General features: G+C 39.8%; 1 protein-coding gene across 1 annotated transcript in view; it reads right to left on the bottom strand.

Annotated features, from left to right (window-relative positions):
- LOC120421874 (opioid-binding protein/cell adhesion molecule-like) overlaps positions 1-17642 on the bottom strand; it is a 483066-nt gene that overhangs the window by 39359 nt on the left and 426065 nt on the right. The window contains exon 2 of the mRNA XM_052708923.1: positions 6801-6944. Coding sequence (XP_052564883.1) covers positions 6801-6944 — 144 coding nt within the window. The remainder of the gene's footprint in view (positions 1-6800; positions 6945-17642) is intronic.

The raw sequence follows: 17642 nt of genomic DNA, 5'->3' as shown, positions 1-17642 counted from the left end.
AATTAAAGCCACCCGTCGCATGGCTATTAGGGTGGCTCGACATGATCGATTTTACAGAACAGGAATTTTCCGGTCCCATTTGGGCCCCCAAACAACCCACCAAAATTTGGGAGCGATTGGATTTGACCCGGCTTTCCGCAAAGCGATTCAAATTTGTATGAAAATTTGTATGGGAAAACCCTCTTTTTTACATTTTGATTTTTATAATTTTCATTTTTCACTCAATTTAAAAACCAACACCGTAGAAGTATAGTCCTGAATGTCCTCTATAACTTTCCCGAAGAAAGTATGGTCCTATCTTGCTTCTGGAAAAAGATACAGAGTTTTTAAAAGAAGCATTTCAAAATAAGTGCTGAAAATTATATTTCTTGCCAACACTGCCAGTACTTCGGTAGATATTTCGAAATCTTATTTTTTAACGTAATCAGGAAGCAACCTAGCAAAATGGTGTCTTAGGAAAAGTTGTTGTACATGTATGTGGTTTTTGTTTAAAATTATTGACATGCATGGTGACACACCTACAGGGTGTCAACTAAGCCCTAACTTCTACTGGTGACCTTTTAAAGCGTTGGTGTCTTAGGAAAAGTTGTAAAGCTACTTATTCCAAGAAATTTTGACATGGTTGGAAGACAGGGTGGCACATCTACAGGGTGTCAACCCATTTCTAGCTTCTATTTAAGACCTTTTTGATCACTGTAATGTGGGCAAAAATGGGTACAAATCGCAAATTAGGTCTGTCACGCAAAAGGAGGCTGAACCAAGGTAAAAGGTCAGTTTTTCACATAAAATTTCCTGGAGAATCGATCGCGCGTGATTAAAAACAGTTTCCGATTAATTTTACAAAAATAATTTTAAGTACATGATTTTTTTTTACAAAAATCACTATTTAAAAAAAATATAACTCGTCGGAAAAAATTTCAAACTCCAAACTTCTGAATGGCTTAAAAAATGAGCAACTTGGCCGAAGCCACCAAATCAATAAAAAAAATCTTGAAAAGTTACAGATTTTTTTTTATATTTACGTACCATTTATGTATGAACAGCTGCCAACATTGTATGGGTGAACCAATAACAAAAAATGGCTTCTTTGGAGATAGGGAAGACCTCCACAAAATTTAAGCCAAATAAAAAAAAAATTGTTGAAATCGGCCGATTTTTTGGAGATTGCTTTTATGTCCTGAACATTTTTACAGAATAAATAACATTATTCAGCTTCTTTTAATTTTATAAAGCAATTTACAGAAAAAATACAACTGACCGGAGAGTTGCCAAACTAGCATCTTAACTTTTTTTACCGTGTTGTTAAACGAAGTTGACTTTATAGCTGTCGGCCACCATTGCTAGTACCAACCACTAGTGTCTTCCTTTTTATAAACAAGGACTTCTACCGTGTTGTCAATCATGTGCAATCGATTCCCCAGAAAATTTTATGTGAAAAACTGACTTTTTACGAATTTTTGTTCAGCCTCCTTTTGCGTGGCAGGCCTAATTTGCGATTTGTACCCTTTTTCGCCCACTTTACAGTGATCAAAAAGGTCTTAAATAGAAGCTAGAAATGGGTTGACACCCTGTAGATGTGCCACCCTGTCTTCCAACCATGTCAAAATTTCTTGGAATAAGTAGCTTTACAACTTTTCCTAAGACACCAACGCTTTAAAAGGTCACCAGTAGAAGTTAGGGCTTAGTTGACACCCTGTAGGTGTGTCACCATGCATGTCAATAATTTTAAATAAAAGCCACATACATATACAACAACTTTTCCTAAGACACCATTTTGCTAGGTTGCTTCCTGATTACGTTAAAAAATAAGATTTCGAAATATCTACCGAAGTACTGGCAGTGTTGGCAAGAAATATAATTTTCAGCACTTATTTTGAAATGCTTCTTTTAAAAACTCTGTATCTTTTTCCAGAAGCAAGATAGGACCATACTTTCTTCGGGAAAGTTATAGAGGACATTCAGGACTATACTTCTACGGTGTTGGTTTTTAAATTGAGTGAAAAATGAAAATTATAAAAATCAAAATATAAAAAAGAGGGTTTTCCCATACAAATTTTCATACAAATTTGAATCGCTTTGCGGAAAGCCGGGTCAAATCCAATCGCTCCCAAATTTTGGTGGGTTGTTTGGGGGCCCAAATGGGACCGGAAAATGCCTGTTCTGATTGAATTAGTCCATTTTGAAATTTTCCCATGCAACTTCAAGCCACCCTAATGGCTATTGCCGTCGCCTTCTTTACAGAGCACGCACTTCGGCTGATTTTTGCAGTCTCTTGCCATGTGGCCTTCTCTACCACACCTTCTGCAACTGTTGGTTCGATCGGGACCGTCGCAATTTCTCGCCTGGTGGCCGAAGCCCATACAGCGGAAACACCTCGTCATCTGCTGGGTCACTCGAGGAACAGGCCTCAGTGGGCACACCGACCACCCTACTTTGACCTTGCCGGTTTCCAGCAGCTTAGACGCCGAAGGCGTCGATAGTCGGATCGACGCAATTTGCGTGCCGCCGTAGGCTTTCCTCAACCGGATTGCCATCGGTGTCGTACGGTCATCCAGAAGAACGATCAGCGCATCTTCTAGCTCTTCCTCCGTCGTGATCTCGTCCAGGTTCCTGCACTCGATCGTTGTCTCCGGTGATAGCGCTCTTACCTTCGACTCGTAGCCTACGGCTTTCTCGACGAGGGACTTAAAAGCTGAGCTCTTGACCGCGGGATCCTTCTTCAGCTCAAAAAGCATCGCTCCGGTTTGGGTGCGCCTGGTTTTAACCACGTTCTCGCCAAGCTCCTTGAGTTCCGGATCGGTTCGTACTTTCCGGAGGAGGTCTGCGTACGAAACACCTTCCTTCACCTCGACCACCAAAGCCTCGCCTTTGTTACGCTCCCTGCGAAACTTGGGTTTTTGGGTGTCCTCGTTCTGCTTCCCTTTTTTCTTCCGCTTCTTCTTCTTGACCTTCTCCCATTCCTTCTCCTTCCCTGGGGTTGGTTCTGGTTCCTTCGCCGGGTCCGGACTGTCTCCATTCCCCTGCTTCTGCTTCTTTGCGTCCTCCTCCTCTCCAGGCGTTTCCCTGTCCCTTTTAGAGCTTGGGCCGGGCGGCGTTTTCGGTTCTTTCTCCCGTAGCGCTTCCTCCTCCAGTTTTGCATTCAGCGTTTCTTCGGCTCTTTCAGCTCTGAGCTTCAGTGAATTCCGCGTCACCACCAGCGAGTTGTTTTCGCGCTCTGCGGCATTCATGGCTGCCTTGACTCCATTCACCATCTGCTTGATTCTGGTGTGGACGTTGTTTTTGTCCTTGATGAAATCAAAGAGTTCGTTGACCCTCCTCCTGACCTCCTGTAACGCGGTCCTTCCAAGCAGGACTCCGTCCTGAGGGGTACTGCCGGCGAAGTTCAACAAGGATGACTTGGGAGTCTCCTCTCCAATTACTCCTATCTGCTGACTCGAAGCAGCCGCCTGGTTCAACACTGGGGATCTCAACACCTTCCCGCTTCCACGGAACGCGCTCGCCACTCCGCCTGCTGTGTCGCCGCCGTTTGACTCGCCTCCTGCCATTTCGACGTTTGCGTCCTCTTCTACCTCCGTGTTTTCCGATGCTTGGGGCGCATCGGGACCCTTTTGTTGGTTTGTTTCACTTGTCTTCATTTTGAATCCCACGAGTCGCTAGGGAAATACGGTCCGCTGCGCCAGTGCCCTGCCGTGACGCAGTAAGGGCAAATTACGTGTGGGGTTCGCCCCTGTGCCCCACAGGCTCCGTTATCGACTGGGAATTTGTTGAACCCCCCCAGCCATGCATCCCTCGACACGGGTCGCATCACATCTTGGATTCGGGGTTTGGTGAGGTTTTGGGCTAAAACACTTATAGCGGCGTTCGATCGCTTGACAGAGGTGTTTACGGACCCATGTGGTTTTTTCGAAGAAATTAAACAGTGCCCTTGTTCAATTCCGCCACGTCCTAGACATCCTCCCGCTGCTGGTCCGGGGGCGATGCAATGAATGTATGCAATCGCCGACAGCTATCCGCCTACTGCAACCCGCCCGGTAGCTGGCAGCTAAGCTCCGCAGGGACCCTCACCTGTCCCCACGGTTCACGGGTGTGTGTGTGTGTGTGTGTGTGTGTGTGTGTGTGTGTGTGTGTGTGTGTGTGTGTGTGTGTATGTGTGTTTGTGTGTGTGTGTGGGTGTGTGTATGGCTGTTTTCATTATATTTTCATTATAATTTCAAGTCGAATTTAAAAATCTTGCTCGCTCTAATGTTGAGGTATACAAAAGTAAATTAGTTCATGGGTGTATGAGTGTGTGAATGAGTTTATCTGTTCTTTTTTTCATATTTAGCCCAATATATATTTAAAACCGCGTAAAATCTACAGAATCGGTCGATAAATCCAAATCTTATTGAAAAAAATCGTTATAGGGTCATTATTTAAGAATTCAGTACACGCGTTCTTGATCATTTTGCTGTCGTTTCGTTAGTCTGTCAACTGTACCAGTAGATGGATACAACCCAAATAATTTGTTAAATTTTCCGGTGAAAAACTCATTTCTATAGAATCGTTTATCGAAAGACACGCTGACATTTAGGATAGACCATTAGCACGCGTTTTTGAATTTTTTGACTCGATTGTGAGTAGCGGGACCTCGCGGTTACTCTGCAACGTGTTTTTCGAAGCCCTTTTACTTGATATTTTATTTTTCATAAGTCCTTCTTCTATCATCGTTGATTGGAAGGCACGCCGCCGGTTTAGTTCGTTTAAGTTATTGTTTTAATTTCATTACAATCGTGTTGTCCTGTTTTCTTTTCGTTTATATTCGTTGATCGTAACAATTTATTAACTCATCAAACTACCGATTTTATGAAGAGTAAAGCGTCTTTTATTTATTATTTTTGAAATTTGCTCGCGTAATCTAAATTGTACAAACAGTAAAAATATACTGATAAGTCCAGCCCATAGCACTACTGCTCGGTTGGCACGCGTTCGATTAAAAAACTTTTTTAAATAATCAATTATTTATCTTTCCGCAGCCGGCTGCCTAAGATTTAAAATTTTCAACCGATAAACAAAATGCTCATGGTCACATCACTGCCACTCGTGAATCCTGACCTCATACCCATCTACTAACCCCCTCAAAACTCATGTGATACTTTGTCGGAGAAGCAGTCGATTGGGCGGTCTCTATCACTCAAGTATCGGACTAACATTCCCATCCACTTCCCCGTGACTCTACCACTGGTCGTGGCCGGCGCCGGTATTGATCAGCATGATAGGGGCCTTTGAGAAGTTGCGAAGCGAGGAAAGATAGCACCCACTCATCTTCCACGGCTCGTGGATGTAACTTCTGGAGGTCCTGGTCAATAACGGAGTAGCAACTGCGGGTGGGCACCTATGCTATGCTTATGCTATGCTTATGCTTATTTTGCAAGCAAAGTTCTCTTAAAAAGATGGCTTCGTTTGTAAAATACAACAAAATTTCAGGTGGGGTTTGTCTTGAAAAGACTGTTTAGAATTTTGGAAAATAACTCAGGTAGTCTTTAAAAAGACTGTGAATTTTGTTTTGAAATAACTCTGAGCTTAGGTAGTAAAAAATACCGCAGCTCTAGTGTCCGTTCATCACGAAGGTTCGCAAGACACTGAACAAGAGAAGTAAAGTTTTTCGTAGAACAAAAGTTGCTCAAAATGACCTGCTGAACACGGGAAGGATAAAAATGTTCAAACAATGTGGGCAGTAGAGGGTAAAGTTCAAATCTTGATTCAATTTTCACACATTAAAAAAATATGGTCCATCTGGAAATGTGAACAGATATTTCTTTAAAAAAATGGTAATTACACCTCAAAAGTGTGCAAATTAAACTGTTTTTTTTTTCGTAACAACCATTAACAAATACCGATGAATCTCAAAGATAATATTTTTTTTAAATCTAGGGTGATATTTTTTTTAATTCATTGGTTTTTTTGTTGATTTTTTTGTAGAATATTTAATAACAATATTGTTTTTACCTTTTCAAGTAATGTAGAAATTGTATTTTTTGCCCGAGTTTAATAAAAAAAATCAATATTCAATGAAATTTTATGTAATATTACACGCAGAAATATGTAAATACTGTTCATTCAGCGTGTAATATAAAATTACTTTTTCAAAAAATTGTTGTTTGTTTTTATATTAATGTGTTTTTGGCAATAACCCTAAAAATAAATAATAGTTTTTTAAGCAATTAGTATATAAATGTTCGAAAATCTGTATTTATCTTTTGAAAGAATTTTCAGACCGATTTGGTGTCTCTGGCAAAGTTGTCAAGTAAAAATTATAAAATAACGAAAAATTTGAAGCTACAGTAGAAAAATATTTTGCATTTATTAATCTAATGCATTTTTTTCCTGAATATGCTGAAGGTTAAAAAGTTACATTTTCCAGAGATCTGCTGCCACCCTGGTCTCGTGGTCGCTCGTAATCTTGAACCATCAACGCTTGGCTAAGCTCGAGTTTCTCGTTTTCCCCTGTTTGACTGAACCACCCGGGCTAGTACTTTTGGGTGGAAGGATTTTCTAAAAAGGTCATCCGAAACCATTCGGAAATGCACGGATTTCAATTTCGGAAATTTTATTTGATGATTTTTAAATAAAAATTTAATTTTTTTCTTGAAAATATATTGAAAGACGTTAAATTTTGAGGATATTTCAACTTTGTTGGAATTGAAAGAAAAGAGATTTCTCGCCGTGCACCCCAGGGTCAAATGTCACCGAAATTTCGTCCTAGGCTCGTCTTTCTGTCCGGTTAGTGTCGGCTGAAGATGCCGGGGCATAATTTCTCTTACCTGTCTCATTAATTTTGCACGGCAGCACCACCCTCGAGCCGATGGCTATGCTGTACTTTTGGCCCAGCGTCAGGAATCCGGGCGAGTATTTGTCTTCCTCCAAGTAATTGCTGTCCGTGTAGCGTGCCGCGGAGGGGGTCGTTCCTGTAACGGGGGAAAGCGAGGAAGAGAAAGTAATTTAGTGACAAGTACAGAAAATTAAGGGTGATAATGAAAATTTTCGGGTTTTGGCGAGAGACGTTGAGTGATAGGATTGCGTTATGCTAAGAATGGGATAAATTACATAAATAGTAATTGCGGAATATCTATCAAATATCGTATACTCTTTGATATTGTTTTGAAAGTTCAGAATAGATTTTCTTCATTATGTTTCACCACGGTTCATATTTGTTGTTGAGAAATATTGGCCAATGAAAAATCAAATTTTAGAGTTGTTTTCATCACCGAAAAATTTTAATCAAAAAAAAAAAAAGATTTCAAGAACAAAAAATCTTCAAAGTTTTTCCAATTGACGAAATTCCCAAAAGTGCGTCTAACTCAAAGCTCTATTCCGGTCTGCGTGGCAGGTTCGCCTGCTGCAATCGAGAACCTTTCTTATGCTTTTCCGGCAACTTCAGTGTGAAATAGGAACGCGTTGGCCAAACGAACCAACGCCGGCATCGGAATGTGGGCTGAATAAACTTCGACAGCCTTTGATGGTTGTTCAGAAGCATTTTTTCACCTTCTGTTCCCAAAGCTTCCACAGTATTGCGTCGAGCTTTTGTTGTCTGGTTCTCGAGCGAGGGGTTGAAAGAACCGCTCTCAAGAGCAAAGCTCAATGGAATTTGATTTCCTTTCTTCAATTCGATCCATGAGGTCGGGGGGATTGCATCAGATTCATTGTAACGTGCCGCATGGTGTGCTGAGACAAAATGTGCTTTCTCGTTTGAATGTGAGGAAACTATTTCCTACTCCTGCTCGCATAGCGTTACAAATTGGAATGCAAGTCGAATGATTTTGATTGGAGGTGGAATTTATTCAAATTGGAGAAACAGTTGGAAGAGAAATCAAAGATGTCGATACATTGCGAACGCAAATAAGTGCTTGAATTGATCAATCAACTGCTGCATTCATACTGAAATAATTTAATTTGTTGGATCGGTTGAAAAGTAGAAATAGTTCGGACATAAAATAGAAAAAAATGATGTCAGGAATCTCATTTTAAGTTGTACTTATTGTTTCCTGTCTAAATCCTTTTCATTTTACAAACATTTTACATATTTAACCTAGAGATTAAATATTGTTTTTTGATTTATTTAATTTTCTTAGCGCTCTCATCCCAATAGTAACACAGTTTGTTATAAAGAGAAAAAATAACAAGACCTGTTTTTTTTACTTTGATACGCAGAGATTTGACTAAGGTGCAAATCAAGAACAAAATGTGTTTTTGAACGTTTATCAAATTTTGTTATATTTAAGACAATAACACATAGTGTTTTTACAAATAGGTAAACACTTTAATGTTAAAACTAAACCAAAAAGAAGGGATTAAATAAGTTGATTGCCTCCATTACCATTTTTTTATTAAGAATTTCCTGTAATCATCTGTTTTGTAAGAGTAACTTCAAATTTCAATGTCCAAACTTGTTTGCTACACCTCATCTACCAACTTAAACACCATCCATCAGCAAGGTTAGCTTTCTTCAAGAAGCAGGAAAAAGCTCACAGAGGACAGCTCATTTTCCGCTACTTTGTGGAAAACCCCCAGGTCCACACCGCCAGAAGATGAAAGCCAACTTTACGTCCGAAACGTGAGCTCACACGCGTGTACGTCCCTTTTTCCTTCCTTCTGGTACATGTATCTTGATTTCGTTTTCCGCGTGGTTACTTCGGAGAAGAAAAATCACGCCCGTCATGTTTTCCCTATCAAGCTCATAAAACGACAAACCCAGCACAAGAAAGAAAAAAAGGTCCGGCTGAGAAACTGAAAAATGTGGAGAAAAACTGGGTATGAAAAACCGTAAAACGAGAGCCAATTTTATTTGCATACAAAGTAGTTTTCCGCCAGGTAGTAAAGGGAGATCCACGTGTTCGCGGATACGACGTGGTGGCCATCGGTGACATCTTAAAACCGTACACCATCTTTTCTGGCGGTGGATGTACAAGGTGTCACCGAAAAGGGGTCGGTTCCCAGATGGAAACTTGTTCCAAGGCTGACCCGAGTCTTAGCGTGTTTTGAATGGTGACACAAACTGAAGTTTTATTTTAAAGAACACAATTTGTTATTTTTAATGAAATGTTGCACACAAACTTGACAATTGAATGATAAACTGAATAAACTTTTATGGGCGGCCCAAAACAACAAGTGTTGTGAATGGTAACACACTTTGTTAAAGTGATATTTTTAAAGAACACGATTTGTTATTTACGATTGATTGTAACATAAAGTTTTAGCAGCTGAATGAAAAATTGCTGATACTTCCAAGGGAGCCCAGAGTCTACGAGTAAAATGTATACTAACACAATTTGTTAGAAAAAGTTTTTTTGTTAAGAACACAATATGCTATTTAGGAAAAGCCGCAACGTAAAGTTTTAACAGTTGAATGAAAAATTGCATAAATTATTGTCGGTTATAAACATATAATTTGATTCTACACTTATAACAAAACTTGTTAGTTGAAATCAAGCATGAGAATCCAACATTGAAACATTATTCGACTCGGGCAGTGTGAGACATTCTCTCAAACTTGCGTTAAAAAACATCTCGAGGACACATTCACCAAAGAAAGGTGAGAGGGTCCCATTTGTTACCGAAAAGCCCTACACACAAAAAGCTCAACCAGGTAAGTGCGAAGGTAAAATCGCACGCACGCCAAAACGGACATTAAATCACGTGCCGAAACGAGATTCGCCGCATTTTTTGTTGCGTGCTTTCGGCGTTGCTGGGAAAAAGAACGAGGCACGAAATACAGCACACAAAACTTGAAAGGACCGCCGGGAAAAGAATTGGACGGGGTTATGGAAGGAAACTTTACGCATAAAAAATTGCACTTTAGTGAAGGATTTCCTTTTTTTTGTGGGGGAAACTGGGGCAATACTAGTGTGGCAACATGTTTAAGGTTGATTTATATTTGTAGAAGACAGTTGATAGAGAAAAAATGCTCTGGAATTGGTTTTCAAACAATCTAGGAGCATAACTCATTAAGCGATTGGGAGCATTTTAAACTCAGTTTCATTCTTGAATAATCTTAAAAGAAACTAGTGAGACAAGCGAGACAGGTAAGAAAAATGGGACACATCAGACAAACGAGACAAATTGGACAATTGATACAAATGAAACTAATGAAACAAATGAGACAAATGAGACAAATGAGACAAATGAGACAAGTGAGACAAATGAGACAAATGAGACAAATGAAACAAATGAGACAAATGATACAAATCAGGCAAATAAGACAAATAAAGTAGATGAGACAAATGAGACAAATAAAACAAATGAAACAAATGAGACAAATGAGACAAATGAGACAAATGAGACAAATGAGACAAATGAGACAAATGAGACAAATGAGACAAATGAGACAAATGAGACAAATGAGGCAAATGAGACAAACAAGACAAATGTTTAAATGCGACAAATGAGACAAATAAGACAAATGGCACAAATGAGACAAATGAGACAAATAAGACAAATGGCACAAATGAGACAAATGAGACAAATGAGACAAACGTGAGAAATGAGACAAATTAGACAAATGAGAAAATTGAGACAAATGCGACAAATGAAACTTTTGAGACATTCCCATTCTGAAAATCAGATAAATGGGTCAAATGAGACAAACGAGTCAAATGAAACTCTCGACAAAAAAGGAGATTCCTTTACCCTCGATAAAACGATAAACGAGTGTCCCTCCCTTACAAAAACTGGCTCTTAATGAAATCTTCAACATTTTTTCTCGCAACACTGTCCTCCAAATGTCCTTCCCAGCTTTCTTTCTTCGGCAAACTTTTACAACCGCAGGGGGCTTTAATCAGACAACGCTCGGAGTTTAAATGGGATAAATTTCGTTATTTTTAATACCACTTTACGACCTGTATTGAAGATTATCATCCCGTGCGCCCCCCGGCGCCAACTGTCATCCCTCGGTGGGTCTCCGTGTATGCAAATCGAATCGTAATGTTCATCTTCAGAAAGCAGCGAGCCCACCGCGTTGTCGCATTGTCATCACCCCGGAAGTGGGCGTCCTCCCACTCGCAGCAGCAGCTATGAAAATTTTAATGCACCCCTCGGAACCACAACCGCGCCGGACGTCAGGCGTCGTCATGTCCCACGGTCGATCGGTCGGGGTCCAGCGTCGGGGTTTGTGGGGTCGTTTTGGTTGTCGTCAGCCCGTACACGCGGCCGAAGACTGTGTGTTTATACACAAGTATTATCCGTATAAACTTCCAAGTATACGTAATAGAATTTAAATTCATAAGCCCCTCGTTTGCATCTGGGGGTGCGGCGATGTCGGGACGGCCGGGTGGGACAGAGCTTTCAGAGGGGGGTCCGTCCGAAGTTTTGTTCTGGAACAGGGGTGAAGCTGTGGTACTGAAGGAGATGATTTCCAAAGAAATTTCTACAAATTTTCAGAGTTAGAAAATGAGGCAACCAGGACAACTGGGACAGTTGAGATACATAGAGGCAAATGAGACAATTGAAACAAATGAAACAAATGAAACAAATGAAACAAATGAAACAAATGAAACAAATGAAACAAATGAAACAAATGAAACAAATGAAACAAAAGAAACAAATAAAAAAGAAACAAAAGAAACAAAAGAAACAAAAGAAACAAATAAAACAAATGATACAAATGAGAAAAAAATGAAACAAATGAGACAAATGAGACAAATAAGACAAATAAGACAAATGAGACAAATGAGACAAATGAGACAAATGAGACAAATGAGACAAATGAGACAAATGAGACAAATAAGTCAAATAAGTCAAATAAGACAAATGAGACAAATGAGACAAATGAGACAAATGAGGCATATGAGACATCATAATTTTAAATGCTTGCTAACCTGTGGGAAAACAAAGATTTTTAGCAAATTTAGCTTTTTAGCAAATTTTAGGCTTTTTGTTTAATTTAAGATGTGATTTATTTAAAGAATTGCGCTAATGTTCAATTAAGATTCAGATTAGAAAAAAATCAATCTTCCAACGCACCCTGTCCCTAATGATTCCAAATTCGTCCCCGCGCCATTTTCGGCAAAACAAATGTCTTTTCCCCTGGATCGTAAAAATAAGATGTAAATGTGGCATCTCTTTATAACAAGATTTCCTGGTGTGGAACTCCGCTACATCCCCCCCATCAACGGTAAATTTCCTTACGACGGCAAACTTTTACGGCCAAAATCAACGCGAGCGCGCGCCATCTCGCGGCAACCGATGCGCTGCTGGTTGCCTACTTTAGGGAGCCTAACATGTCGCGCCCCTTGCAAGCATGCGGCGGCGGATTAATGGTTTGAATCTTCGTCAGGCACACGCTCGAGGACTCGTCAAAATGTTAAATGACCTTAAGAAAGCTGGATGGGTGGCCTGGTGGGACAGTCGTCGAGGAGAAGAAGGAATTTATGTTGTTTTTTATATGTCATTAGGAGACGATTAATGTCTTTTTCAATTACAAATTATAGGCTTTTGCTGGCTTCATGGAGGGAAAGCCGGGCAGTTTACTGGTTTGTAGGGTAGTTGTTCCTGGTTTTGACGAATCATTTTTCTGTTTTGAGTTTCCGGTTGAGACAAATGAGACATTTGAGACAAATAAAACTCTTGAGAGAAATGAGACATTTGAGAAAAATTAGACAATTGAAAAAAATGAGACAATTGAGGCATTTGAGACAGATGAGACATTTAAGAAAAATGAGACAGTTTAGACAAAAGAGACATTTGAGACAAATGAGACAATTCCACAATAGCTCAACATCAAATATTGCCGCTCCTACCCTACCACGTGTCCTTTGTTGACACAGAGGAATGTGTCCTTTTGTTGTGGACTTCCTTTTTTGCAACATTCTGGCTGCTGCTGTCTCACTTTTAGGTTAGGTTATCCCGGGACAATTTTGCTAGCGCTCAAGTGACCCAACAGTATCCATTTCTTCACTTTTCAACAAAGCAACGCTGGGGAGCGTCGTTTTAGCTCGTTTCTTTTTTCTCTCTGGAGCAGATTTAATCGAAAGCCTATTTGGTGAAAAGATTTATTACCGGTCGCCCGAAGAATGGGGCCATTTTTATTGAATTTCCTTCGCGCGATGATCGTGAGCAGTTGTTTGCTACTTTCGTTTTTTTTGTGTGTTCAGTTTGTTCGTTAGTCCTGATGTTTTCCAAAAGGACCTCGCCACGTTGTCTGGAGGCCTTCGAAAAGTGAGAGTTATGGCAGATTATGATGAGGCCTACAACAACAGCAGTTGATAGTCTCTGCCGCAGAGCGCGAGCTTTGTTGCTTGTTTATGTTGGATGATGTATGTTTTTGCCCTTAAGCTGCCTCCTCAATAAGGATGGTCGAGTCGAGTGTGTGTCCTCGGAAGTTTGTTGGAAACGAGGAAGTTATAGTCCATTGAGGGATTAATCGTTTGTTGTGGCGCAATGGGTTCCAGGATGTTATTTGTTGATTTCTTGGCTTGAAAAATTATGTTCATAAGGGGCAGTATTTGTAAATTCTGCTCGGTTTGTTTTAGAGGTCGTATCGATGTGCTCCGATTTGGATGAAACTTTCAGCGTTTGTTTGTCTATGCGTGAGATGAACTCATGCCAAATATGAGCCCTATACGACAAAGGGAAGTGGGGTAAAACGGACTTCGAAGTTTGAGGTCCAAAAAACCTAAAAAATCTTAAAATTGCTCGCATTTCCGTAAAACTTCATCAATTTAGATGCATTTGAAAGGTCTTTTGAAGCACTTCAAAATGGGCCATAGACATCCAGGATCGGTTTGACTTTTTCTCATAGCTTTTACAAATTACACAGGTCAAAAGATAAGTAATTTCATGGACTATAAGCCTACAGTATTAACTTTTTGGCCAATCGCAGTTTTTCTCATAGTTTTTTGAGACCAAAAAGTGCCGCTATGGAGGCCTACAGGGCAAAAACTAACGTTGTAAAATGTTTGTTGTAGAAAAATCGAAAAACTATGAGAAAAACTGCGATTGGCCAAAAAGTTAATACCGTATAGTCCATGAAATTACTTATCTTTTTACCTACGAGAGTATGGGTGTTGGAGGCTGTTACAAAAAGATATTAGGGCTAGAAAAAAAACCATTTTTAACAGTAATTTGCATAAGCTATGAGAAAAAGTTAAACCAATCCTGGATGTCTATGGCACATTTTGAAGGGCTTCAAAAGACCTTTTGAATGCATCTAAGAGAGTTGAAATTGATGAAGTTTTGCGGAAATGCGAGCAATTTCAAGATTTTTTATGTTTTCTTGACCTCAAACTTCGAAGCCCGTTTTACCCCACTTCCCATTGTCGTAGAGGGCTCATATTTGGCATGAGTTCATCTCATGTATAGACAAACAAACGCTGAAAGTTTCATCCAAATCGGAGCACCTCGATACGACCTGTTACACATTGGTGAAAAACTCGCTCTTAAGTCCCACAAACGATGGGGCTCAACAGCCAAATATTTGCTTTATTATATTTTCAATATATTATAATTTTTAATTATCCTTCTGATCATATTTCATAAGAGCAATGGGAGAATTTCAAAACATGGTAGCAAACTGTACATTGATTTAATGTTTTTTTTATAACATAAAAACGAATTACTTTAAACTTTTTGTGAATTTTAGACAATGGGTTTACCATTGTTTAATTTAAAACTGTTTTATCTGTTTTTTTTTTTTTTTTTTTAGATCAATACAGACTTTCTATCAGAATTGAGATCAACTGAACAATGGCACCAATGCACGCATCGAAAATGTGAAAAATCTAATTACTGTAAAACCATCCAATTAATCAAGATTCAATCTAAATTCAAACAAAAGGCCAACATACCTCAATATTTCCACAGCATAAAACCATCACCTGGCCACGCTGCGTTCCAACATAAATCAACACCCCTCTTTGTACTTCCCCCTGGGGTCAGTCAGCACAGACTTTTCAACGCAGCAATTATAATTATTCAAGCAAACAATGTGAAAATAATAGATTGAACGCAATTAAATTATTCATATCGGGCAAATTCCACGCATTAAATCGTCCATCAGCGGCCTTGCTCGACGACAGAACGCTCGCAAATGATGTTTGTTTTAACAACTCTATCGACAGTTCCCCCACGCGTTACACAATTTATCATTTATGATTTGTCCAGCTGGCGGATATTTACCGGCCTGGGCCCCACCCCCGAACTTGGCCGCATTGTTCCGCTATAATGCCGCGCCAATTGAGAACCAATTAGGGGCGTTCAACAAAAAAGAAAAGCTCACGTGCAGCGAATTCAATGTGCGTCCACGTGTCCATCCTCGCGTCGGTTATTAACCCCACGGGATAGATTCCGGGCGCTGACCACATGGTGTCGCTTCCATCGCGAGCGAGCGAGCTGTCAACGTGGACACGACCAATAACAGACCGACGAGCATGGCCACGGGGGTGTTGGCCAGTTCACACGTTATTCCGCACGGATGCGGACACGTGGGCGGGGTGGTTCCGGAGTCAATAAGGGAACACAACCCCCCCCCCCCCCCGCCGGTGAACAAATGACTCGGTTAATAAAATAATAATCGTAATTGACTGGCATTATTGCGACGAGCCCATTCTGGTTTTTTTGCGAGGTCTATTGTGATTGTCGTTGAGGGTATTTAAGGCAAAAAGTGAGTTGTGACAAACGAGACTGTCGGTAGACACGAAGATTAGGCAATTTGACAGTATGAATTAGCAATCGCTAACGAACTACGGTCAACAGAATACAATTTAACATATTTAACGCAAAGCGCGAATGCGTTCCAATACGACTTGGCGACTTAAAGACGCCTTTTGTTGATTTTAACCATATCTCAAGCAGAATCAGCACATTTCTATCCAATACACTTTTGTCGAATAACTGGAAACTCAAACAAACGCTGAACAAACAATCCTAATGGTTCCTCACCAAATTACAGACAACAAACAACTCATCCTGTACCATCAGGAAGCCCTACCTATCCCAACACATGCAGGCCTAACATCCAATATTTGCCGAATCATACCTTCTGCAACATCATTCTGTTCCCCGCCATTCATCATCTGTCACATAATGTCCGTCCACCCTTCCCACTTCTGTCTTCCCTCTCCCGTGACGCAAACCCCTCAATCAAAACCCAACCTAAAACGAGTTCTTTCATCCTGTGTCCGCCGGCGCCGCCAACTGCACCTCAAATCCGATTGCACCGGTTTTTATTGACACTAATGATAATCATTAAAAATTTAATCCGCTTTGCCGTCTGGCAATAGACCAGCGAGCCAGCTGTCATCCTGGCTGGTGCCGGTCCGTGTAAAGTATTTATGACACTCGACGATGTAAATTTGAACGACGAGAGACCCCGGAAGCGCGTTGCACGCGACAAAGAGGATTAGAAGCGATTTGCAAACGCACCGACTTTTTTTTTTGTTCTGAAGGACCGCTTCAAAATCCGGCCAACCGTGGCACATGGTCCTGGACGAGAGATGGTGAGAGAAACTTAAACATCGAGCTATGGTGGCCAAACCGGCAAAGGCGCGGTTCGATAAGCCAAAGGTCTTGGGTTCGAATTTCGATAGTGATACTTTTTGTTTTGAAGGGTGAACTTTTTGGAAAATGAACCCCATGAGGATAATACTCTCGGTCATTTCGGGAGTTATCCTTCACAGTACCTCTGATGTCCAGTTCTGTGTGTTATAGTTGATTTTATCCAGTCTTGAATTGCCTTGAAGCAAATTAATAGAAAATTCTCGGATCTCTTGAACAAAAAAAAAAATAAAATTCAAAGATGGAAAATCATCGCCATGACTTCTCAAAGTAAATAGTGTTTAAATCTTGGAAACAGCTCACCTAATAACAAAAAAATGTGAACAAAATTGAATGTAAAATTCAAAAATGGGTTTGAAATGAGTCGCAAATTTGTTCGAATAATGATTTTTACTTTTTCCATATTTTGTTTTGATAGATTGGCAACACTGTCATAAGCCCCATTATGTTTTTTTATTTTTGAATATCAAGTATTCTGTTTGACTTTAAGTTAGCATATTCTTTTCCAACAGTTTTAGATGCTGGCAACCCTGTAACGATTCGTTGTCCCTGCCAGGGATGCCACATGGTTTTCAAAATGTCTGTAAAAAAGTCTATGTATGCCTGTGCATTTGTCTAAAATTCAAATATACCAATTAATGCTCTGTAAGGCATCATTCCCGATCGGTCATTTGGCGGCCATGTTTGTTTTAGAAAAAAAAACATTCAAATCTAGAGTTTTTTTAATAGGTCCTACAAACATATGAAAGACAATAGCTTAGGACCTTTTTTTTAAAAAAAACTCTAGAAATCTTGATTCAGAATGTTTCAGTCAAAAAATGGTTTTCTTTGTGTTGTTTCTAGAAGCGTTTTACATGAAATGATTATTTTTTCATTTCAATTTACTATTTTTGGACCCTGAATTCAGAACCTTAATTGGCAGTATTTTCTCCTAATGTGAAAGACTCCATCTACGACCAACAGTAGGGCTTTTAAGCATTTCTAGAGTTTTTTTTAAATCCTATAAACATATGAAAGACAATAGTTTATATGACCTTTCCAAAACATAAAAAAATCTGGATTTGAAGATTAACGAAATAAGTTACGGTTGATATTTTTACAAAATATTAATTCAATGA

This window comes from Culex pipiens, chromosome 2 (genome assembly GCF_016801865.2).
Source record: "Culex pipiens pallens isolate TS chromosome 2, TS_CPP_V2, whole genome shotgun sequence".
NCBI classification, from domain to species: domain Eukaryota; kingdom Metazoa; phylum Arthropoda; class Insecta; order Diptera; family Culicidae; genus Culex; species Culex pipiens.
The sequence above is the reverse complement of the archived record's forward strand: the minus strand, read 5'-3'. Positions and strand labels throughout refer to the sequence as shown.